This window comes from Aythya marila (genome assembly GCF_965140915.1).
Source record: "Aythya marila genome assembly, chromosome: 2".
Classification (NCBI taxonomy): Eukaryota; Metazoa; Chordata; class Aves; order Anseriformes; family Anatidae; genus Aythya; species Aythya marila.
Window position 1 is genome coordinate 15302619 of NC_139043.1, and position 24583 is coordinate 15327201.

Consider the following 24583-nt stretch of genomic DNA (forward strand, 5'->3'; position numbering starts at 1 on the left):
CACGGCTCGACACGGCTGCGAGGAGCCACACAGGAGCCAACGGGGCGCAGGTGGGTCCCCCCGGCCGGCTCGGCGCTACCTGTCGGGGCGGGGAGGCCGCTGCTCTCCCCCCCCCTTGATCATCTCCGCGGCCCCCGCCCCTGCTGGGTGCCAGGGCTGGGGCTGTGCCCTGTTTGTTCGGCTGCTCTTCCGCGCTGCCGATGTCTTGGGGGGCTGAGGAGGAGAAGGAGAAGGAGGAGGAGGAGGAGAAGGAGGGCGGGGAGGAGGAGGGGACTGGGGCTTGGGAGACGGCGGCTCCTCGGCCTCTCTTATTGCCGCTGAGTTGCGCTCCTCTTCCTCAGGCTGCGAGCAGGAGCCGCCCGGCCGCTTCCCCCTTCCCCGGCCGGCCGGGACTCCCCGCGGCAGCGCCGCGCCCGCCCGCTCGCTCCCCACCGGGGCAGGTGAGTGCGGGGCCGGCCCCAGCCCCAGCCCCAGCCTCCGGGCACCGCCGGGCACCGCCGACCCCCGGGGAGCCGCGGCGGCGCCGCATCGGGGAGCGGGGCAGGCGGGGGGGGCCGCACTTTGCCAAACTCCGGCGCCCGTCCCCGTTCACCGCCGCTCTCCTCTCCTTCTCTCCCCTCCGCAGAGCACTCCCCGGAGCCCGCCCCGAGGTGCAAGCAGGAGCCGCCGGGATTTTTGTCTGTCTTGTTTGTGTGTTTGTTTTTTTTTTTTTTTTTCTTTTCTTTTTTTTTTTTTATATCCATTCGCTTTCATTTGGCTTTGTAGTCTCGCTGGGAATGGCAGGGGCAGCGGCGCCTGGAGAAGGAACAAGTGTGGGGAAAGGGAGAGGGAGCCGGAGCTGAATGACAGGATGCGGGCGACTTGAGGCACGGAAAGAGAAGCCAGCCTCCCTCTGCCCCGGGGACTGCCCTTGCGGACCGTACTTTCTGCTCCTCGCTCCGGCCGAAGGATTTAAGACCTAGGAAGAGTTGTGCGTGGAGGGCTTTTTTTTTTTTTTTTTTTTTTATTGTTATTGTTATTATCATTCTTCCTCTCCCTGCTCTCGGAAGGGAAAATGGATTGGGGACTTTTCCTGCACTGCGCAGCCCTCACCTTCACCCTCGCCAGGGCTCCGCGAAGCGGTAAGTGCCACGGGGGGGGGACGACTTCGGGTCTCAGCCTGGGGAACCGAGGGCTGGCGACGGGGCCCGGCGGCCCCGGGGCCGGCCCCGACCCGCGCCCGGTAGCGGGGAACTTTGTGCCCGAGGTCGGAGTCGGCGGGGTCCGAGCCCCGGTGCCCCCCCGGCCGGGTACGGCCGCCGACTTTATTTTCCGCTCTTTGGGGTCGTCGTATCAAGCGCGGTGCTCGTTCTCGCAAGCTCAGGACGGCCAATTACCTTCATAGTGGTTCCTCCCATAGGCAATTAAATAAGTCTCGCCTCCGATATCTGAGAGATAATGAGCATTTAGAAAGGAAGGCTCTTTCTTCCCCCTTTCTTTTTTTTCTCCAAAGCGTAGTATTTCAGAGTACCGTGCCTGCTACTAGCTGTATGTGTACCTGCGGGCACTCCTCAGACGGCGAGCCCTCTCGCCTACCCCTTTGCGAAGTCTGCAGTTTACGTGCAACTTGCACGGTGCCAAGAGAGAAACTGAGCCTCTCTGCGAAGGCTCAAGACTCTCGTCTCAGAGAGAAATCCCGTAACACATGACTGATGTAGCTTAGTTTACTATCTGGCAGTCCTCGAAAACACAACTAATTAAAAGCACCGCGCTCCTCCTTGCCTGCACAATGCCTGGGCACCGTGAATCTTTTACTGCATGATGCATTTTTAAAGACGGTCTAATTGTAAGACTGCTTGACGTTTAGCTCTCGCACATGAAACAGCTCGTGTGAGTTTTGCTTTCCCGGCAGATCCTGTGCAATTATTATTAACTAATTATCAAATATTTACTTTTGCCTGACTGGGTTTTCAATCAAAGTAATTAAAAGAAGAGAGCACCCTCCACTTAGGCTGGTATATTGTTTTAATAAGAGACCGCAAGTGGAGTGTCGTGTAAGAGAGAGTATTAAAATTGCGTGTTTTATGATGGAAGTTAATCTCTTTCCCAATATGTTTTGAGGAGGCTGCTTAATTTAATCAGGACGAGCTGCCTCCCCCAGCGCCGTGGCACGGGAGTGAAGGCGTCAGAGCCGCGCGCCGAGCCGGGCACGGGGATGCTCCGGGAGCGCTTCACTCACCCCAGGCAGGTGGGGGCACGGGCAGCCACCCACTGGTCCTACATCATCCAGGAGTGCCCCAAGCCCTGCACCCTATGAGGGGCAGGAGAGGGGCGTTCTGCGTTCCTGTTGTTCATTTCTTCCCTTTGGAAGGGGAGTGGGGCAGGGTGCTGGGCAGAAGCCTCCAGTATGAGCAGTTAACGTGGTGGCCCTGCTGGTGTCATCCAGGCCATCAGCCTCCTCCGTAACCTCCCAGACCCACTGATGCCACCTTCACCTATGTCCAGCACTAGTGTCTGCTAAATTAATTCATTAACCTTATTTAGAGCTAATGGTCCAAAGTCATTAGAAACTGCTCTTCTTAATCAAGTGTGAGAGAGATTGCACAGAGCCAGGGAGTCTAGCAGACCGCATTATCTTATTACACTGTCACTTTCCCAGAAGTCGCAGATTAAGGAGCGCTGGTGGTAGCAAGTCCACCTTAGTGTCCTCTGAAGTGACTCTGTCAAGTGACTAGAAGCAGCACTGCTTTATTTCAGGCATTTAACAGATGCCAGACTCTGCCATGTTGTTTGCAGGGCTGGAGTGGGCTTAATGAGACAGGATCACTTTCCGAGTGTGCTTACACAGGGAGGAAAAGGCAAGATTCCCTGAGAGCCCCAGACAGCGGATTAGCAAGATCACCAGTGACAGCTTTTGAGCTTTGAGCTGCAGCGCCTTTTGTTCTGGTTACAGGAAAACAGTCTGTTTTTTAAAGGCAAAGCAGAAATAAAGAAGATAGCCATTCCCAGCAACATGCTTAGCAATATCTGATTGTGGACCACACAGCTGAGTACGGATCATCTCCTTCCCTCTTAATTTACAGCAAATAATATCTATACAGTGTGTAGCTTTATGCATTTTTGATGTATACTTCTTCATTCATTTCCATTTGACCTGGTTTTCCTACAATAAAATCCCTTACATTTATAAATTCATGCTGAGAGCAAAGTGCCATTTTGCTTTCACAGGGAGAGTATTAGATATAGCATTGCAGTCCCTATGTACCATTTTGGGGATGTAGCGATGTATAGGCTCACTTATTAGTGCAGTCTTCCTGTCTGTAATTTACCATCATATTTATTGCTCAAAAGTAAACAATTAGTGTGTGGGGAAAGTTTTTCCTCCCCAAAGACTTGTATATAGAAAACCATAGTAGTAATGAAGTGAAAACACAAATCTGCACTGGACAGTGAAGCGAGTGACCACGTAGATTGGGTTTCTTGTTTCTTTTTATTTTTCGCACAAGCCTTAAAATGCAACCTTGACAACACTGGCCAAAGGACCAAGGTGCAGCATGCCACATTTCACAGTCACACTTGGTGATTCTGAAAACTTTGGCAACTATTTTGTTATTAGAAATAAACCTTTGTTGTTGCTGGGGGGAGGGAGGGAGGGAGGAACAGAGGGAAGAGGAAAGGATGTTGTTCTGCTCCATTACTTTGATGCAGTCTCCAAGCATGAACAAACTTCCTTGAAGGAATAAATAGTGGATGATTTCTGCTTCACTAAAACCACTTTGTTCTCTGCCAGCCTGGGTTTGAAGAGCACAGATAGTTTCGAACTGCCTAGATTTATGGACTGATAAAACAACGGGAGGGTCTGCTGCAAGTGAGCAGGGATCCACCAAGACAATCCCAGTGGTCAGTGACACAGACCAGGCTTCTCGCGGAGCTGGACAGGGGGTCAAATGGCAGCCTTTTAGCTTCCCCACCCCCAGCTTCCCTTAAAACTTCATACTTAAGCAGATTATAGTTGGGGGTATAATTGAGGCTCTGACACCCTTCTGGGGCAGCACTAGCACTGCTGTGAGGAGGCAAGGATTGAACACTGTATGGGGCACTGTTTCCTTGTGGGAGCTTTTAGAAGTTGAGGAGCAGGGGAATCCTCTGCTCCTTGCTGGTGGGTTTACGGGTGGGCAAAGAGTGTCAGGCCCCTGTCCTTCAGAAAACACAGCCTTCCTGTAAGCACGCGGTAAAAGTCTGCTAGAAGAAGGCTGCCGTGCAGGGTGCTCGCCTGGGGGCAACCGTAAAAAAAAGCCAAATCTCTTTCGTTCCCACTGCAGACAAATGTGGCGACACCATCAAAATACTAAACCCCGGGTACCTCACCTCTCCGGGCTACCCTCAGTCCTACCACCCCAGCCAGAAGTGCGAGTGGCTGATCCAGGCCCCGGAGCCCTACCAGAGGATCATGATCAACTTCAACCCCCACTTCGACCTGGAGGATCGCGACTGCAAGTAAGTGCGGGCGCCGCGCTCCGGAGCGCCACGGCGCCACCTGCCGGCCTCCGAGGGGCAACTCCGGCCTCCACGGGCCTCCTCCGGCCTCCGCGGGGCTCCCCCGGCCTCCGCGGGGCTCCCCCGGCTTCCGGGGGGCTCCCCCGGCCTCCACGGGGCTCGCCCCGCCGCCGGCTGCAGCCTCCCTTCTGCCGGAGCCTCCCAGCGGAGCTTCCTCCGTGGGGCGAGGGGAGGCTGAAGGGAGGCTCGGCAACTTTTGCTCCGGGGGATGCGGGTTGGATTTCGGCCTCCCCGGGGTGGGGAGAGGCAGGATGTTGAGGTCGCGGGTTGCGCTTTTCGCCACGCCGAGCACCGTTCGTTTGCCTGCTTGCTTTTTTTTTTTTTTTTTTTTTTGAACGTGGCTCTAAAGTGTTAAAGAGCGGTTCTCCGTCGTTTTGCGTCCCCACAGCTACTGGCAGCCTGTGGCTGAAACGGGCACCTTGTAATTTGCCGGCTCTGTTTAACGCAGGATTAGTCTGGCATTTACTCTCACCCATTACAGTGCAGCGGACTGCAGGTCCATAGACATTATTTCTCTCTTTCTCCCCTTGCTGCTGATTTATAGCCAGTAGCTCTTCTTTTCCCTCCTCCTACTCTCCTGTAGTGCTCTGAGAGAAGGAAGGGGAAAAAACAAGGCTCCTGTGCTCCTCTGTGCTTATATTCCCACTGACTTATATTGACCATCTATTTCCAAGAGTGGGAAGGGGAGTAAGAGCCTCCCAGAACACTGTTCACCACTTTTCCCCAGGTCTTTGATTGGAAACCACATAGTTTGCACAAGACAACACGTGGTCAGATCACTCCCCTCTTCACTACACCCTCTAAATACTTATTTCATGAAGAAAATATTTTAATGATTCAGTATTTAAAAATTTGAGTATCATGGGTTTTTAACCCCCTTCTGATAACTGCGAGAGAGACTCATTGTTTATTAATGCTACCAGCTAAGATTTTCTCTGCATGTCAGAGAGAGATTAAACTCAGTTGCCATTGGTGCTTGACATTTCATGTGAGTATTCAGTATTTTACAGGCTCTGGTACTGTACAGTGGTGCTTAGCATCATCAGGAGTGGTAGTAATAGACTGTGAGGTTAGAGTGCTGGACTTAGAGAGGGTCTGTACTCAAGCACTTAATTTTTACCATGCCTGCCTTTGTTCCTATTATTTAATAAATAGATTACTTAGATCATAATTATTGATTTCTCTTAAAATGAAGTTCTTTAATCATGCAGTGTGGTGGTGCTTAGCCACTTTGTTGTTGTTTTTTGTAATTTCTTATATATCAGCATTTCAGTACCACAGTCAAGTGATAATGCAGGAAAACCCTATGCTCATAAAACTAAACTGACTCTTTGTTAAAATGAATTTTTATTGTGGTGTTGGAGCTGTGGCTCATATTCACACCATATGTTCACACGCTCACTTCCCGTTCTTTAATTTTTAATTTGCTGTACTCAGGCAATGATTCACTTCCCCGTGCCTTCTTGATACAGATTTTACTTTCTTTCTGTGGGACAGTGCTAATGCTTAAAAATGTCTGTGTGTCTCTCTCTCTTTGTCTTTTAGACAGAAATTAGGAAATTAAATCAAGCATATTTCAGTGTCAACCCCTTTTTGTTCCTTGCTAGAATACATGTTTTTCCAACGCTATAAAACCAACATGGTCTTTGACAGCAGTAAAGTGGTGTACAGCATACAATTATTTAAGGAACAAGTAATCTTTGTGGCATAGTGTTGTGCTAAACAGTGCCAGATTGAGCTGAACTCAGTCCAGGGAAGAGATTGACTCCCTCCCTTCATCGCTCCCTTCTCAATATTCATTGTCCACTCTCCCCCTTGCATTATTTCTTCGTCTGAAAGGGGGCCCAGCGCAGTAATGAGATGGTAGTGGGTGGAAGGAAGTCTCTAAACAGGGTTGTTTGCATTGTCTTTGCAGTGTGTGATGGTGATGACTTTACCGTCGTTTGGTCTATGCTGAAATGCAAATCTTCTAGACTATGATAAATTACTCAGCTGCTACTTCACTTATATTTAAAATTGCTCTTTTTAACTTGAGAGGGATTGTGTTTGTGCCAAGAACCTTAGGACCAGAATAACAGAAAATGATTTCAGCAACAGGAATTTGTCAACAAGCTCTGTGGTTTCAGATTTTACTGTCTACTTACAAAATTCACATTCCTCATACCAAATATTGCATACAAATGGAGATTAATGCAATAAAACCTATCACAAGATTTTTTGGGTTTGTAGCTAAGTGCATTTTGATTTCCTAATATTCTTCATTTATTATCAACTCAGTGTGGAATCTAGAAATGTGCAATTTAGGTTACACACTAGCTTATTGAAAGGTTTATCACTGGAAATTAATAAGCACTTAAATATGAAATGCAGATAGAAAATGAGAGATAGGGGAATTCATGTCTGGGAACAAAAAATGCCCCATACAATTAAAGTGGACTAGAAGAGAAGATTAGCTTTTTGGCCTGGCTCCCAAAATTCGCTTTATAATGCTGTTCATTGCATTGCATACCTTAGTTAGAGTTGGAAATAACTTTAATAAGAAGAACCCCTGAGCCCAAGGGGGGAAACAGTATGACTTTGGAAAGGTTACCATCTTTTTCTGTAGTGCCAACAAGAAAATCAGGAGGCCTTACCTAACTTTTGTAAATATCACTCTATATAGAGGTCTAGGCACATTGAAATGTAAAACTGGTGAAAGGTTGATTCTCTGAGGAGAATCAAAAGAAGCAAATCTAAGTGTTAGCAGTACTGAAGCTGTTTGCAGTGAGTATCTTTGTATGTTAGGGTCTGGGATTCGTTTTAAAAATATGCACTTGATTTACCTACTTATTATGTTGTGCTTTAATGGATAAGTATTTCTCAAATGACTCCTAATAAAATTCATATATGTATGATTTTCTGATGATCATTTGAGTTCTTTCAAGCAAACATGGTGAAAAATCCTGTTTTTCTGGAGACAGTCCAAGGGACTCAACTTTCACAGTTTTGAAGAATAAAGATATGCAAATTATTAAAAATATGTTCACACAAGCTATGTTCATCTAACAAAAAATCTTCTAGTCAGAACTACTGCAACAGCATAATGGAAATACTGGGTCTCAACGGGAAACATACAATCATGTCAACCACAGATTGTTATCAAGAATATTAATATGTAATGAAAAAATACACAGTCTCTTTTTAACTTTTAACTTTAATGAATGTTATGCCTCCTCTTTAGGAGGTAAAGAAACAGAAGTTATGGTTTACTTTAAGGGAAAACCAGTTTCTGTTTGCTGTTTTGCCTTTTCTCAAGCAAGCTCCGATAATATCCATGCATTTATTTTAGTCAGGAACATGGTAAAAATGAATAGAAGAGACAAAACATATGGCTACATATTAGTTAAAATGCTGCGATGTTTGTTGCATGTGGTAAATGCTTTTCAGCACTCGGTGCAAGCTGTACAAGTCTCGTGTTGCTGAAGTATCCTACTGTGTAAATGTAGCCATCTTGAATCCAGTAAAACTTTATACCTAGAAAATAAACAAGAATGTCACTGATACAGTACTTTGAATTTATGGAACTTTTCCGGTTTCCCAGCAATGCACACTATCAGCATGATAATTTATAATGGTTTGTGACAAATGTTGCTGAGCAAAGAGGTGTGTGGTTACATTCAGATCAGATGTCATTATCTAGGGAGCAATAAAAATTTCACAGACACTAGGTTAAAAACATTAAGAAAATGAATGTGAAGCTTCAGAAGAAAAGGGCTTAAGAAAGGTGGAGAGCTGGGCAGAGAAAGCCCAAAAGTGGTTTTCTTACTGACAAATAATTGACTTTGTTGCCAGACTTGACTGTATTGTTTTACAAGGTTTTCATAGACATACCACACAGCACAATTGTTTTATGGGCCATCATTTACAGATGTATAGAATAAATATCATCCTTACGCGACGATTATAGAGTGTATACACAATGCTGTCAAATCAATTTGTGTGGAAAAATTGGCCCATTTTGGGAACATTTCAGTCATAGGAGAGATGTCATAGGTAATTATTCTTTATATTGTGTTTACCAAGGATTAGTTACACCAATGAGATTAGGGCTGTATAGAAATTGCCGTCAGTTATAAAATGCAGAGCAAAAAAATACGTATGTTTGTTTATGTAGAAGAAAGCAGTTCCTCCAGACCCTTGAGTTTGGAAAAAAAACACGGCCAGCCAGACATACTGAGTGCAACTGTAGCCCCGCAGAACTTCTGTAGCCCTTAATGATGTTAGAAATTCATCCATCCATTGTATTTCTAAATAATGTCAATGGATTTATGCTGTAAATCTGTAGGTATAACAAACTGAGGCTGGTAAAATAAACAGGAGCAAGGCAAGGCATGGCTCAGCCTTTCTTTAGTTTCTGCAAAGTTTAAGCTTTCATTTACTTTTGTCTAAATCCTGGTTCCCATTCCTCCACACGGCAAAGGCTGCTTTCTGCAGATTTTGTGGTTGGTATTTCTCTTGTGCAGAGGCAGTTTGAGCCCCAGGTGGCACTGAGATGCTGTGGCAATGCAGTAATGTCCTAGGAGACCTGTGCGCGAAGGGCACAGCTGGGCTGCCGTCAAGCCTCATGTGTCAGAAGGGTCCTTTGAACTACTAAGGGCTGCACACATTATAGCTGCTTTCTGACTGCCTGGAGCTGTGCCTGGGGCTTGGCTCAGGGCTTTCCAGCCCTGAATTGCTCCCAAAAACTGTACAAAGGTCATCTCAGCAGCAATGCAAGGTCTGGACCCCATACTGTCTTGTTATCATTGAAAGCAGTGGGAATTTTGTCCTCCACTTTTGCAGAGCTGTATCCTGTTCTTTCTGGCTGTGAAGAAAGGTGGAACACTGGCCCTGTAAGACTTTTATAACTGCATTAGTCATGCTGATGTCAAACGATAATCAGAGTTTTCTCTCCTCAGCTGCTGTTGAGCTTGGTAGGCAGTGAGGTGACTGCAGTGAGCTGACAACACCAGCTAAGCAGCAGAGACAGCAAAGGAGCAGATTACTTTGGGCCTGTGAGAGATAGGAACAATATTTGACCATGGTTGAGCATGGTAGAGAAGCCTGAATGAATTAAGGCCTCTGAGCTTTCAACAAGAAATACAACTTTAAAAACCTGGCCCTGCTCCTCTGGGCATCAGGGCTGGACTTTTAGCCATTTGCCTCAGGACAAGGTACGTAAGAAAGGTCTGAATGTCCCCTCATCATCTGCTGAGGGCAGCTGGAGTAATGCCCATGTCCGTGTGTGTCTTTTGATTTGAATGAGCTAAATCACCCATCCCACATACCTTGAACCACCCCACCAAGCACCTCACCACAGGAGGCTGGCATATGCCTGCCTTCCTGCCGAAGTCAGGCTAGATGTGGCCATGAGAAGGATGAGAAGCACTGACTTACTGGTAAGGCTGCACCAGGGCCGAAGGGGAGGTTTCTCCACCCCCTTTTTCTGTCTCAGAAACCTCTCCTTCAATAGGAACATCTAGCTGCTTGGGGCTACTAAAAGATTATTTGGGATTACTGAGGGGATGGAGGTGATCATCCTTCATTCTGGTCCACACAACAAGAAAAAAGCATTTTTGGTGGAATTTAGGTTGAGAATTGCTGCAGTGGACTTGAGGGGCGTATAATATCTCATGTTTCTGGGGTGCACTCCTAGAGCATTTCTCTATTTCATTTAAAGTACATGAAAGGCTTTCTCACCTAGTGTGCTGTTGGTGACCACCACTATCTGATACTCTGTGGAAGGCTGTGGTAAATGGTGCCAAGGAAAAGAACTAGGCCAGAGCGTACTCAAGATCAGGGAAGCAAATAAAACTTGTTGCAGTGTAGTCAGAGTATGTTATTGCTTACACATGTGTGCACATGGATAATACTTTTCCTTAACTTAAAGGTTCTGAATCATAGTATTTGGCCTCTGCTACAGGATTCAGTGTGTATTTCCATACATGTATCAGATGCAAGTATCTAAAAATAGTTCTGCTATTTTATTGTGCTTTTGATACCAAATAAGAGTTGAAAGAAGTTGGAAATTAAATTGTTTTTCTGATTACACAGTATAATAAATAGATTCTGAAAGTCTCTATTGTAACCTGGCTAACAATTCTTTCTTTCAGAGTGGTGGTTTGGGTTTGAGTTTTCTCAGGAAATTTTTTTAGGGAAACCATGACCAAACTACCTGGTCATCACTAGATGTCTGTGTTTGTATGTGTTAGGAATGGAGATGCTGGATGCAGAGCCTGTTTTATACTCTGTGGGCATCAGTACATGCCTGGCACTGTAGAGCCTTGATTAGGGTCCCTTTATATAGCACAGTGTAATTATAACAACAGTTTGATGCAGGTGTTTATATTAATCCGGACAGTTAAGTGAACTGTGGGGAAAACGCTGTCTTGCTGTGCTAAAACCAGATGCCCTTCAGACAGGAAAAAATCTAAGGGTCAGATATGGATTCCCATGAGCCTCATCCTTCAGCCTTTCTGCAGACACAGAAACAAATTCAGAACAGAGGGCTGAGTTCTTTCTAAACTGAAACCCAGAATCGTTGGCATTAACACCATGGAACATTCAATATGCTTTCAGTCAACCCCACCCCACTCTCATCTTCACTCCCCTCCCCCGTGCTAATCTAATTAAAACAAAAACCTACGTGTTGCTGAAAATTAGTTTCTTAATTATAGTTTATTGCAAGCTATAACATTGATAATTATGACACAGAGAGAGAGCTGATGTAAAACCAAATTCAATTATTTTCTTTTGTAGTATTTCCAAAGAATGAAATTATGTCTGAAAACAGGATACACTAGCACTCACATGTATATGTCTAGACTTATGTGTCATACAGAACAACTTGGATACAGACGTATATGTTACGTGCACATCTCTAAGATTGTGCATACGTACGTACATTTATACTTATAGTATAGATTTGTTAGTTTATGTAGAAGTTCCTAAAGTAAATCTACTAATTAAAGCGCTAATACCCATCTTAAGGCTGATAATTAGGTATAAAGAGAAAAGGAGACAGGATTAGTGTTCAGATCATGTTCCAAATGCCTCTTAATTGGGTGTTTGTAATCAATCCTGATTGCAAGAGGCAGTGGTTTGGCAGTATAAAGAATGAAAAAGGCTTAGCCCTACTATTTTCCTGTTAGTTGACTTGGCCGTAGTATTTAGGTCAGGATCCAGTGTCAAACAAGGTAATTTTGTCAGCATTAGAAATCCTCATAAAATATATAAAAATCTTTTCTAAAGATATTTTCTTTCAAGCTAAAAACTCTCAATCTAAAGAGTTATTTTTATCCAGAATCCTAAAAAAAAAAAAAAAAAAGTGTTTTCAAAGAGAACCACAGAAAAGATTTTGTTCTGGCCTCCATCCACCACTGACTTCTGAAATCAGGTCTGAGTTCACTGTGGGTCTTTCATTGCAATGACCTTGGCACTTTTCTCACCAAGCCACAGTTTTCCATCACAAAACCACACAGCTTGGTATAATGATTATTTCTTTATCCCAAGTAACCAAACAATTTTTTAAACAGGGTGACAGATTTTCCTCTTGCACTGTGGGAAGCAAGCACCTGGTCATTTCCAAATAGAGTTTTAATGAACTTCCTGAAGGAGATTTGAGAGTGGTTTAATAACTCACCTGCCAACTTTCTGGGTGCATAGGTCATTTTATTTTTTCTGTACGAATTCACAAAAATGTGAGCATAACCCCCCTTCCCAAGTCCTAAACTTCCACAGAGGAAATTGATTTTCATGGGCAATATCAAAGGTTTTTAAAATCATAACCTCAAAAAATAAAATTTCTGATCATTTCTCACACATAAGGTACTGTGAAACTGTGAGCCACAAAGCTGGTTGTGAACTGTGTGATCAAAATACATTTAAACAGAAAATGATTGTCCTTATTTAGACTTATCTTGCATGTTAATAACATTACAAATATTTTACGTAATGCTATAAAATGAAGGATTTAGATGGCTCAAAAGGACCATTGAGAAAATATATGCATATATGGAAGAGACACCCATTTGACGTGGTGATTTCTTCCAGAGGAAACTATGCATATCCCAGAAGTACAATAACCAGCTGTTGTACAGGAGAAACTAGGGCACTTGTCTGCTGCCTTCCACATTGATGTGGAGCTGTAGTGGCCCCATGCCTCCCCTAAATGCAGATGCCTAACACTGAATGGGAGCCTGGGACAATCCCTTCCTTACGTTCCCACCAGCTCAAGCTCCACTGCACATTTGCCCTGTGGGCTGCCTCCATGTGCAGACACAGCACATTAGGACTATAGCGTGGAAGAGGGGTTGAAGCACCCCACTGCAGCTGGGAGCAGCCACACTGCCCGCACAACTCAGCCCTATGTTGGGCTGCTCCCCACTGCTTTTCATATGGGAAAAGAAGATACATATATATATATATATATATATATATACATATTTATTTATTTATTTATTTATTTTTAATACACTCCTTTTTTCAGTTGGAAACCAGGCACCTAGGGAAAACTGAGAGGTCTGTTCACACACATGCAATTATTCTGCCTCAAGCTTTGAGAAATGCTCTCTCAGCCAAATTCTAAATTTTTCCTCATCATATTCACATAAACAGTTCCACCGAAGACAATTAAAACAGCAGACTCACTTGTGCAGGGCTAACAGTGCTTGAAAGCTAGGACATACATTTATGGCCCTATACAAATTAGTAGTCACTTTTGTAACAATGGATTTCAGGTGCTTGCAGAGAAATTTACTGTACAGTAGAAAATTCAGCTTCAATCCTTATTGTCCCCTCAATTCATGAATCACCATATGGAACTTATAATTTGTGCTCCAGAATCTGAGCTCATAACAGTGAAGGTTTGGGACAAATTGCTAAGTGCATTGGTAAGAATCGAAGTTTGTCTCGGTGTAGAATCTTGTGCCAATCTGTCATTAAGCCAGGCAACTTCTGCCGACTCTCGTCTGATGTATTCATCTGTAACAAGGGAAGCAGATCAGCAATTTAGAAAAGCTTTAGCTTGATCACCATGCAGAAATGTAGACTGCGCTGCCTATTTCCATAGTGATCACTCAACTTTGCCAGATGCAAAATGGGAGGCTTACGTCTCCCATGCTAAAAACCCTTCTTATAGGAAATGCTAGGCTGTTGCTCCATTTGAGTAGCTTTAGTTAAGTCTGGAAAAATATGCAAAGGTGGCTCTTAAATAAAAGCTTTTTTTTTTTTTTTTTTTTTTTTTTTTTTTTTTTTTTTTCTGTTTCACGGCCATTTCCATAATCTGTTTTGGAGACAGAAGCATAAGATGTTTTAGCACGGAAGGCATATGTTCTGATTGCTGACTGTTTATTTTTTTATTTTTTGTCATTCCCACAAAACCCTGAGACTTGTGTCACAATTCTATAACCTTTATTTATTTGTATATTTATATCTGGGCTCAAATCCAAAACTTCCTTACATGCATTTGTAGCAGAAAATTTAGATTCATCTCCATGTATTCCAGATGGCAAACAGTTAAAGCAGGTACACATTCTAGCCAGTCTATATAGTCTAACATCATTCTAATGCATTTCAGAAATCTTCTTTTTTTGTTTGTTTGTTTGTTTTGTTTTGTTTATTATATAAAGAATATGTGCTATATAATGTAGGTGTACACGATAGATGCAGGACCACAGGGAGCTGGGGAGCAAGTGAAGATTGTTCGCTGATGCCCAATAGTCTTGCACCTGCTAACATCTCAAACATAAAATACCACAAGCATATTGTATTATGTTCCTTACTGGTTTTCATTTTCATTTATGCTCCACAGCTATCCTAGATGATGGCCTTCAGACAGTATAATAGTCTTCTTTATCTCATCTCTCTGACATCATTTTCAAGTTCCTTATTACTCTTGAACAGTGTAGCTAATAGTGCCCAAATTGCTTCTCATTCTTCCCATCATAGCATGTCATTATTCAAGAAACCAGTGCTCTTCAGCCTTTCCCACACAAATAGCTCTCCCCCAAACTAAACTTAAACTTACTACCAAGATCCAGTCTCAAATTTCCCAGGCAATCAGGGTACCCCTGTTGCCTATTACATTTTTACTTTCTAAGTTTTTACATATATATTTTTTTATTAGCAATACTTGTGTGCTCCTTGAGACTTGAATCTTTGTCTTCTAAAGCCTAGTCTTCATGCACTGATTTTTGTACTGGTTTAATGACTTCAATTAGGGATTTGTTTGTGTATAGTTAAAACAATTCAGCACACACAGGGGGATACATTTATTCTAGTATAAAGATGCCTTATGTCAGTACATTTGCAGAAATAAACCTTGCTAGTGTCAGCAGTTTGTAGTAGGGGCTATACTGCTTTTTCCATAACGGTTTCTAAACTGGTATAGCTAAAGTGGCTGTAAAAACAGTGTATAGACTGGTACATAACTCTTACAGAGTTTTTTGTGTACTAATTTTGTGAGCAAATTTAATATGATTCCCCTGCTGCTTGCAAGTTTTGGATTGCAATATATATATATATACATGTACATATTTGTATGTACTTACTGGGGGACTTACTGACAAATAGATTTTTTCCCAGCTTTTACTCTTTGAACACTATCTCAGGCGAAGTGTCTAAGCTAAGCAGTTCCTCTGCCTACTGTAACTTATTCTTTCCAGGAAGGTTTTTTTTAACTTGCCTCACTAGGCAGCTAGATAAATTACTGTGGTGTGACCTTCAAGCACCTCGCTTACTCCATGGAAATCATCCATATGCACACTCTCACCCTGTGATATTCCATATGACGTGCAATGTAGCTTATCCCCTTTTTAGTTATTCTTCTCCCCACCCCCAAGGCTGCAAACTGAAAACACATTCATAGGTGTAACCACAGCTCAGCTGATGCTCTGAAATCAAATTCTGAGTGCTCTGAAAATAAACATCTGATCACCGGGTAACTTTTGCATGTCCCCATATGCTCAACATAGAAAGGAAAATATATCCTTCCTTGCCACATCTCAGCTTCAGCTATTTCTCATCTGAAAGATTTCAGATTATTTCAATTTAAATACCTAAAGAAAGGAAGCTGGTTTTCATGGTCCACAGTCTTAATTTGCCCAAAGAACTCTCCACTGAAGTTAGTGGATCTACAGAGATTTATGTCAGCTGAACAAGAGCTGACTGTACACTTCAACATCACCCTAGAAATTTTCAGAAGACCAGCATTGTAGCTCAAACTGTATTAACTTACAGTGAAGTCAGTTAAAGTTCTGCCATTCAGCAAGATCAGACCTCAATACTTGTGCAGAATGGGCAGGAGCTTCTTAAAATGAGGTAGAATATAGACCAAAGTCCTCTCGACATGTGTACAAACCTTTCTTTCTACTAATAGCTTTACAGAACTACACAGGACTCTGTGCTAGGGCATGATGGCAGTGTTCACAGTGCTAACTCTCTCATACTGCTTGATCTTGGGCAAGTCAATCAATGTCTTTGTGCCTTAGTTTCCTTAGAGAGGATAATATTTCTCATGTTTTCAAATATATTGAGGGTACATTCATTGATGTTTGTCAAGTCCCTAGAGACTTCTGGGTGGAAGTGTAGTGCAGTGTAATAGTTATTTGCCATTGTTTTGCATTTCTTAATCTTCTGGCTGTTTTTTTTTGTTTTTTTTTTTTTTTTTTTAAACAATATACTGCTGTATAAAAATGCATGTGGCAATCTATCGACTTTCAGAGAGAAGTGTTATCCAAACAAAAATGAAGAATAGGACTCGTGCTCACAAGAGACATATTATCCGTGATGAGAAGAATCTATAACAGACACAGCACTAACTCAAAACTGAACGCCAAATAGCATCCAAATGCAACCAATTTCCAGTATGTGCATATTGCCAGTACAAAACCAGGCCATTCTGAAAGCACAGCGGCCCCCAAGGAGCTGTGAACCACGCAGCAGCAGCGCTAATGGCTGTCTTCTCATGTGCAGCGAGGGAAAGCAGCACTTTAGAGTCGCCTTGGGCAGCTTTTAAGTTATTCATTCTTAACTTACTTCTATAAAGCTGTTATTGGGTGGAAGCAGATGACAGAAAGATTTGGGGCCTGCTCTGTCTGCAGCAGGGGAGATTTCTCCTTTGCACATAGGGTAAAATTCTGGCCTTCTTTAAGTCAGCAGCAAAAATTCTCCCCACCTGTGTGGGACTAGGATCTCACTTGAACTGGACAAAATGATTTTAGGCTCCAGAAAACCCTTTTTTTGAAGAATATTTTTCTGGTGCCAGTGTATGTTGTAAACCTTTTCTGAGTTTGGACATTATTTTCTTTCTAGCACACGGTGTACGTAGAGGAGCAAAAAGGCCCATGAGTTTTCAAATGCATTTGTACTGCTAGAGCAATAATGAAATACAGAAAATACCCCATTTTCCCTTGCACACTTAATTCATGGTGTATGGTGCAGGTTCTACCCATTTTCCTAACCTGGTTTCAGAACAATTAGGGCTGCTTTGTGATTTGCTTGATCCCCCTAATGCCTAGTCCTTCTTCACCTCCTCTCTGTGGGTGATTTACTCTCCTGACTAAAACAGTGGTTTTCTTTCTTAATATCCTCTCCAGGTTTTGGATATCATGTCAGACCTTAAAATATGAAACTTTTGAATCTCAAAAAGTATTGAGTATTTTTCCTGTTAGTATGTTTTTGGTGATTTTATCTGTTATCTATTAGTAAATAGCCAGAAAATTCCTTCATCTTAAATGAGAAATTTGCCAATACCATGATATAAGCAGCTGATGCTTTAAAACCTGCCATCAAATTTTATGACACTGGTGATAAAAATCACGAGAGCTGGCAATGCTGTATTCTTGTTACAGTCTCAGCTTTCTGATGCTGTTTCTTTCCTCAGCCACAGCCCTGAATCTTCTATCGTTCAAGTGATATATTTTTAGAAAAAAAAATAATCAAAGGGAAAATAAAATATTAATCTCCATTGATTTCACTGTCTGTGTTTCTTCACCCTTCACTGCATGACCAAAACTTACAGAAAACAAAATTAATCCCAGAAAAAAAAAAAAAAATCCCACTTAGTCTACTATCCTTATCTCTGAGTATATATATATGCAATAACATTAGACATCCTAGAGTTATGGAAGCCAAATTTTTGTTTGGCTTCAAAATGAATTTACAGAGATGAGGAGAAAAGAAAAAAAAAAAAAAAATTAAAGGCCAATAAGCACAAGGACATGACTTTTTGCTAAGGAAGACACAGATCTGTAAATTACTGGCATATTTTGGACAAAGCTCATACTGGCTGCTGCAGTGTTCTTGCACTTTCCCACTGCTCTTGTCTGACAAATGCACTGGAGATAAACTAAGTGGGCTGACAGAAAAAAAAAAAAAAAAAAAAAAAAAAAAAAAAAAAAAAAGCTTTGTTATTCCATTTTCCTTTGTGCATAGCACAAGCTAATGTTTTCAGGGGATTGCTCTTTTCCAAGTATTACACACACACACACACACAAAAGTGTAAAATAGCAAATATTAAGGGTCCCATCCTCACCGTAACTATACCATTTTTATGTTGGCATGTTTCAAGTGAAGACAATAAAGTTGTGACTGATGGCTTTGTATTTCCCTCATGGGCTGGATCCTTTCCTGCTGCAGTTACGTTAAGTGCAGCGGGACTGCTCTGATGTGCACCAGCTGAGAAGCAGCCATATAGCTCTAAACTCAGGGGCTGTTCTGAGGACAAAACTAATTTTCAAAACATTTTTATGAAGTCAAGGAAATCTTAATGTCTTTAATCTGTTATTACTCTAAAATAATAATCCCAAACTGACCTGGGAGCTATTACTCGGTGAGCACTGGCCCCTTGGAAGGTTTCAGCTTGTCAAGTTTAGCCATTTTTTGAATGCACAGAGGAAGTCGTTAAGGCACATCAGGCTGCTGATTGCTATTAAACTCTGTAGAGAATTCTGTGTTAAAATCAATGCCATAACAGGGCTACAAGAATCTAGGAGTCAGGAAAAGCATTTCTCTACCCTCTGGATCTCAAAAATGGATTAATAGATTTTGTGAAACCTCAGAAAAAATATCACCTTTGAGTAAGGGGCCACATGTAAACCTCTGTGACAAAATAATACAGCTCAGAAAGCTCCAAGCACGTGAAAATGGGATTATAAAAGAATTGTCACTCCTGTGGCCTCAGCTGTGCGTGCTGGAGAAATCTCACACATCTGCACATGTACCCATGCACATGGTCATTTATTGTATCCCAAGGAACACCTTTTTGGCGGTATCTACACTAAGGAACTTGGAGAGAAAAATTCTGTCTAATAAAGCACGTTCTTATATAGTTCTTGCCAGACGAGTACTGAAGAATTTTCCAGACGAGTTCAGTCTCAGCAACAGTGAAACTGTATCTTAGATGGCTGGTGGGTTCTGCTTGTGTGGGAACAGCACTGAAAAATGCAACACAGCTTATTACTAGTTGAAAACATTTAACAATATTTTTTTTTTTCCATGGGAAGAAGTAGTTTAAATCATATTAGGAAGCATTATTGTAAACATGTAATATATAAACAGGCAAAGTCCTTTGGCTCCAAAGCCAATTGCCATGTAATGGCTTAAATTCAAACTGTCCAGTTCTCTTACCCCTGAAAGAAAAGTGGCAGCATTCATTTCAGTTTTTGGCTTGAATTTCTTTCAAATTTGATGAGAAAATGTTGAAATATCTTTTTTATTTGATTATTTTTCTTTGATTCTTAGATGAAAATATAATTTCACTGAGTTGTAATTAATTTGCTTCATTCCATCATAGGATCATTTGGGTTGGAAGGGACCTCAGGAAATCATCTCATCTAACTTCCTACTCAAAGGAATTGCATTTTATATGTACAAAGGCTAAAATGAAGTAATCCATATAAACCAAGTGCTTGCATAAAAACAAAAGAAGACCTTTTCATTCTGAATTAGGATGCTTAAGACTCTTTATTTCATGTAATATCCCAGCCTTTCTACCCAAGTCAATACTAGTTTCTCACCAGCTCTCCTTGTTCATATTAAAACCTTAGATTTCATGTTTTTAATTAAAAAAAAAAAAAAGTCTTCTTGTTTTTCAATTTTAAAACTAATGAAAATATCATGTTGCCATCAAGTTGCCATCCCAGGAGGAGAGCTGAGGGGTAAGGCCACAAGCCTACCCCTGCCCAAGTGGGTCTTGGTCCACCATCTAAGCTAAGCCCAGAAAATGCCTTTTTAAAGAGCTCAAGGATGAGCTATCTAGCATCAGGAGTTGGGGCAAGCAGGATGCAGGGCCAAAACTGCCAGCTTTGGTCCAGAGGGAGGTAACTTTGGCCCAAAGCTCACAAAGCCTGCAGATGTCCAAGAGCTTGCCCACCATCCTGGGGAGCTGCTGCTGTGCATCTCCCTGAGTCCATGGCAAGAGCACGAGATTGTGGATGCAGCCAGTGTCAGCAACCCCACCCAGAGTATCCAGGCCCAAGACTGAGGTCTGGAGAAAAGGATCAAAAATAGGCTTTCTGCTAAGGACTGTATCAAGCGCATGCAATGAAAAAGCTCTTAACAAGTGAGCTGTTAAAGCCTATTTTAGTGTGTATGGTCTGGAGCGGCTGCAGTGAGGGGGCAGATTGAAGCTCAGCATCAAGGATAGAGGCTCCTACACTCTCATTATAGCAGGGAAAAATCCACTCTTCTTGCATGGATAATTTGGAAGTTATGAATCAGCCTGTTGTTTTTATTTCAGTGGAGTACAGACAAGAGTTGTGTAAAATGAGGCTGCTGCCTGTCTGTCAGGCAGCTGTAGTTTTTTACCCTGCAGCCTCTTTTAATGTGCATTCTTGGCAAATTCTGAAGAGAAGCAGTCACAACTGTGCACTCAGACGTTCGAGCAGATCTCATACCCTTGTCATTGAGCTGAGGACTTCACTCGTGTATCACCCTGTGTTTGATGCAGCCATTAAGTATCCTGACCCAGTAACCAGAAAACTGATTTGGTGTCTGAATCAAAAGGCACTCTAAAAATATGTTCTTGAATCATCTGGTTTTGAACAGAGGTTAATATTTTCTTGCGGTATATTTACTTTTCCCAGGTGTTAAATAGATCATTCGCTATCTGCTGGTTCTTAGTGGTTTTTTTAAAGGACATGTTAAAGGCTATTTCAGCCAAACTCTACAGGATTTTAGGGCATAAGAGACAGTTATCTGCAGAAAAGAAAAAAAAAATGCCCTTCTCTCAAATAATTAGCAATTATCTGTAAAAAGAGAAGGAAAAAAAATAAAGTTAAAAAAAAAAAAACTTTAAAACATCTTTAGCTTTTTTCATCTCCCCCTTCCTCCCCCTTCTCAGCACCCACCCCCTTTCCCCTCACATTTTCAGAGCAGGCTTTGCCAAAGGAAACACTGATGAAAGTAACTTTCAGTGGCTGAGCAGTTCCCTCCGTCACCTCCTCTTTGTCCGCCCCCTAGATTGCAACAGACATTTGCCTTTGTACACACCATGTCAGAGTCCAGCAGAGACATTTTATGTTCATTGTTTCTCCAAAATAAATAAAAGCAGCACAGACGATGCGAACTGGCTATAGACATCTCATTGCTAATAATGGAGCTATGTTGGTAATTGCTAATAATGATGCAGTGTTTCAGCTTGGGAACGCTGTTCTAGCTGTAATGTGGATCTGGCCTGAATAAAGTGACACAGATGGTAACATTATTGCATATTTCTTTGTAGTAGAAGTTAACATTTTAATGTGGGGAAAAAAAAAAAAAAAAAAAAAAAAAGTGTATTCCTATATTTCTCTCCAGTTATTTCTTTAATATTAGCATTACTGGCATACTTGATCCATGAACTGTGTCAGTGGCACCTAAGAAACTTGCAGAGGTGCCTGCAAAGAGAGGAGAAGCAATTGTTTCCACTTAGGGAAGAGCTTAGATGCTGTTTGACAGAATGGCATTCACGTCCCTTGGCAGGGATGACCCATTCTGATCACACGCAACAGCCCAACAACAAACAGCCAATTTGCAGTAAATCAGACTTCAAACATCTCCATAGCCGCTATCTGCAAGATGGGTCCTGGAGTCCTCTCTCATCGAGCAGAGCTCCCACATGTGCACTGGGAGTGTTTCCTTGCATTTTGCAGGCTGCAAACAGCAGGGACATGTGCTCTGCGGGCAGGCTCCTGGCTTCAGCTGCCTTTGATGCTCACAAAATACGTGCTCCTCTGGGAACGCCCGGCATCCTCCGTGCTTACGTGCCCAAGCCCTTCAGCACCCTTGGTGAGCCAAAACCAGGGGAAGGGCATGCAGCTACTTTGGCCCGACTGCAGCACGTTTCCTTTGAAAGGTGTTTGTAAAGCTGTGGCAGCATGTCAAAGATAAGAGAGGCAGGAATTGGTTGTGTTTGCCAAGTGTCTGCCTTTGTTGGCTCTGGCCACAAGAGCAGCTACCCTCACTTTTGAACTCTCCAAAGTTGCTCTGTACTCACCCACAAAAATCACTAAGCTCACTCGGAGCATGAGTGTCAGAGCCAGAGTCATTCTTCCTGCAAGATTAGGTCACAGCATTAGATCAAAGCCCTAATATGCCATTTTACACCACATGGATACAACTACCAGCCAAGTTTCAAGTCCCAAGCACAGGTGTCTACTAGCTGCACTGTGTACACATGAAAGTAAGGGCCAGAAGCCAAAATTATGAGCTAAATTTCATCTTTACTCCCCAACATTACACCTTTCTCATCCCCACTGATAACTTCATCTCCAATTTAAATTCCAGAAGATTTGCAGGTCACTGCTAGTGTCTAAAACTTTCCTGTTTGCCTTTCCCAATGCTGCAATCTTTTGCAATTTTCCCTCTTCCTCTGGCAATTCAAAACCAAGCTTACTAATGCTGTCTAAAAAGAAACAGTTGTGTTTCTACAAAAGAAACTTCTTCCTGGCAAAAGAAGTGCTGCACAATATTAATTGCTGCGTAGAGGGAACATGTAGCAGAAAGCAGTGTTAGCATGCATGTAGGAAATAAACAACAGTATATTTGCTGCAGAGTGGCCATGCAGCTGGAAGTGCAAGGCATGAGCCAGTGACAAGGAAGTGCTACTGAGAAACAATTATGAGTAAAATTGTAACAAAGTGCAGAGATTCATTCATCTCATCTCATTAATTTACACTCCTAAAAGCTAGGTGTTTCCTCTAACCTAGATACTTGGGCTTCTCTTGTGATTAATGGGAGGGGAAATACTTCCAGCAAAAGTACTTTCCATCCTAAGGCTGATCAACAGGCTAAATCATTTTTTATAGGTGCCTCTATCTCTCTCCCCAGACTACCAAGGGATAACTAGCTCAGAGCACCTCCCTGACTTTTAGATAACTACTGTAAGGTGAAATAAATTCCTCCCAAAGTCCTCAGAAATAGCTGCCTGAAGTGGGCTGGAAAGGTGGCAGACTGAGATAGCTGCAGACACTTCATTTCTGTTGCAGTGGGCACGGAGCTGGCTGCCAGGGCTGGTACAGTATTACCCATCTCAGCGAGGCGAAAAATTTTGCAGAGGTTTGGAAATATTTCACCACGTGACAGGCTTAATGCACAACAAGTGCTATAGTCAGGTTACAAGTAAAAATGAAAACAGAAAATGAGGACAGGAACTTTATGTTCTGTTTATTTAGCAGTAAACATTTTCTTCAAGAACTGAAACTCCTGTTTTAATACGTATCACTTGTTGATGTGCTTACAATGTAAAAGTGCACTTGCTGAGGCAGTGCTACATGCAACTTCTGAGATAAGGCATGCCACTGTGCTTGGCTCAAAGCTGTCCTGAATCCCCCTGGGGCAAGCTGACAACCTGTGCTCACTGGTCTGTGGCATTCAGAGTCACTCCTGCAGAGCACATGCACCACAGGAGCGCAATGGTTGGCAGTGAGGAATCTTCTGTAGCAAAGAAGAAATTTGACAGGACATAAGAACATGAAGTAGAAGGGAATGGAAAGAAAATACCAGAGTATAGGAATGGCATACAACATAGACAGCCTAACTCAGCAAACACATTTCATTCACTTGAGCTTCTTCAGCCTCTCCTCAGTGCTGCCTCAGCTCTGTTTAACATATGCTTAAACCATGCTTAATTTAATGTGGCCAGCAGGTGCTTACAATTAGGCACGTGCTTAGTAACGTGACTGAGTTAAGGTCCAAATATTCCTGCTTCAGCACATGAACAAGACTGTTTCTATTAAGAAAGAGCATTGCATGCTAGGGCTTGTAATCACTGTAGACCACACCGCGTGGAAGATGAGGCACTATAAAATTTTTCCAATTCAGAAGACTGTTCACATGCATCCATTTAGGTCTGAGCTTGAAACTTTTTTCCTAATCGGGGTCAAAGTCATGACCCTGTCTTAGACCAATTTCCAAGATCAAGAAGCCCAAATCTTGAAGCTGCTGTTGCTGCAAAACACAAACAGACTTGAAAGATGCAGGTTGGAGGCAGTTCGTAGACTCCTGGCAAATTGTCAGGGCAGCCTCCTCAAATTCCACATGTTTTGCTAAATTATAATAAGTAGCTGTGTACTTTAAAAGTCAGGAAAAATAGAGGACACTAAATTATCGTTTACAAACTGATTTCTTGTCTCTCTACCTTGTGTAATTAAAACAGGATGGGTAAAGTTAAGCAGCAATAGGGTAAGTGGCAATGACGCCAGCGTTTTCTTTTGCTGAGGTTTCAGCCAAGACAAGGATGCAATACTAATCTAGAGTTGTTTCTCTTTTTTTCTTAAATAATATTTTTATTGAGCAAGAAGCAGATGTCAGAGTCGCCTTTTGATCAGCTAAAAAAAAAAAAAAAAAAAAAAAAAAAAAAAGCAAAAACAAACAAAAAACAAACAACAACAGAAAAGAAAAAAAGAAAGAAAGGGAAAAAAAAAAAACAACAGTGTCTCTAAGGGAATCTTTCATGTTTATAGTGTGTTACTGCATTTGAAAAATGCTGGCCTCCACTAGAAATAGACTCCTTAGCATACAAGAAGTAGGACAAAACAGGATGAGGCCA

The 24583-nt window shown here is 42.4% G+C and overlaps 1 protein-coding gene across 6 annotated transcripts in view; it reads left to right on the top strand.

The window, feature by feature from the left end:
* Window positions 1–309: 309 nt before the first annotated feature.
* The window catches only part of NRP1 (neuropilin 1), a 112448-nt gene continuing 88174 nt past the window's right edge, over window positions 310–24583 (top strand). For 4 of the 6 annotated variants that reach the window (XM_082753697.1, XM_082753701.1, XM_082753700.1 and 1 more), the window contains exons 1-3: window positions 310–440; window positions 626–1121; window positions 4302–4476. In XM_082753697.1, coding sequence (XP_082609823.1) covers window positions 1055–1121; window positions 4302–4476 — 242 coding nt within the window. In that variant the 5' untranslated portion in view covers window positions 310–440; window positions 626–1054. Of the gene's footprint in view, window positions 1122–4301; window positions 4477–24583 lie in introns of all 6 variants that reach the window. The other 2 variants (XM_082753699.1, XM_082753698.1) reach the window with 2 other exon arrangements.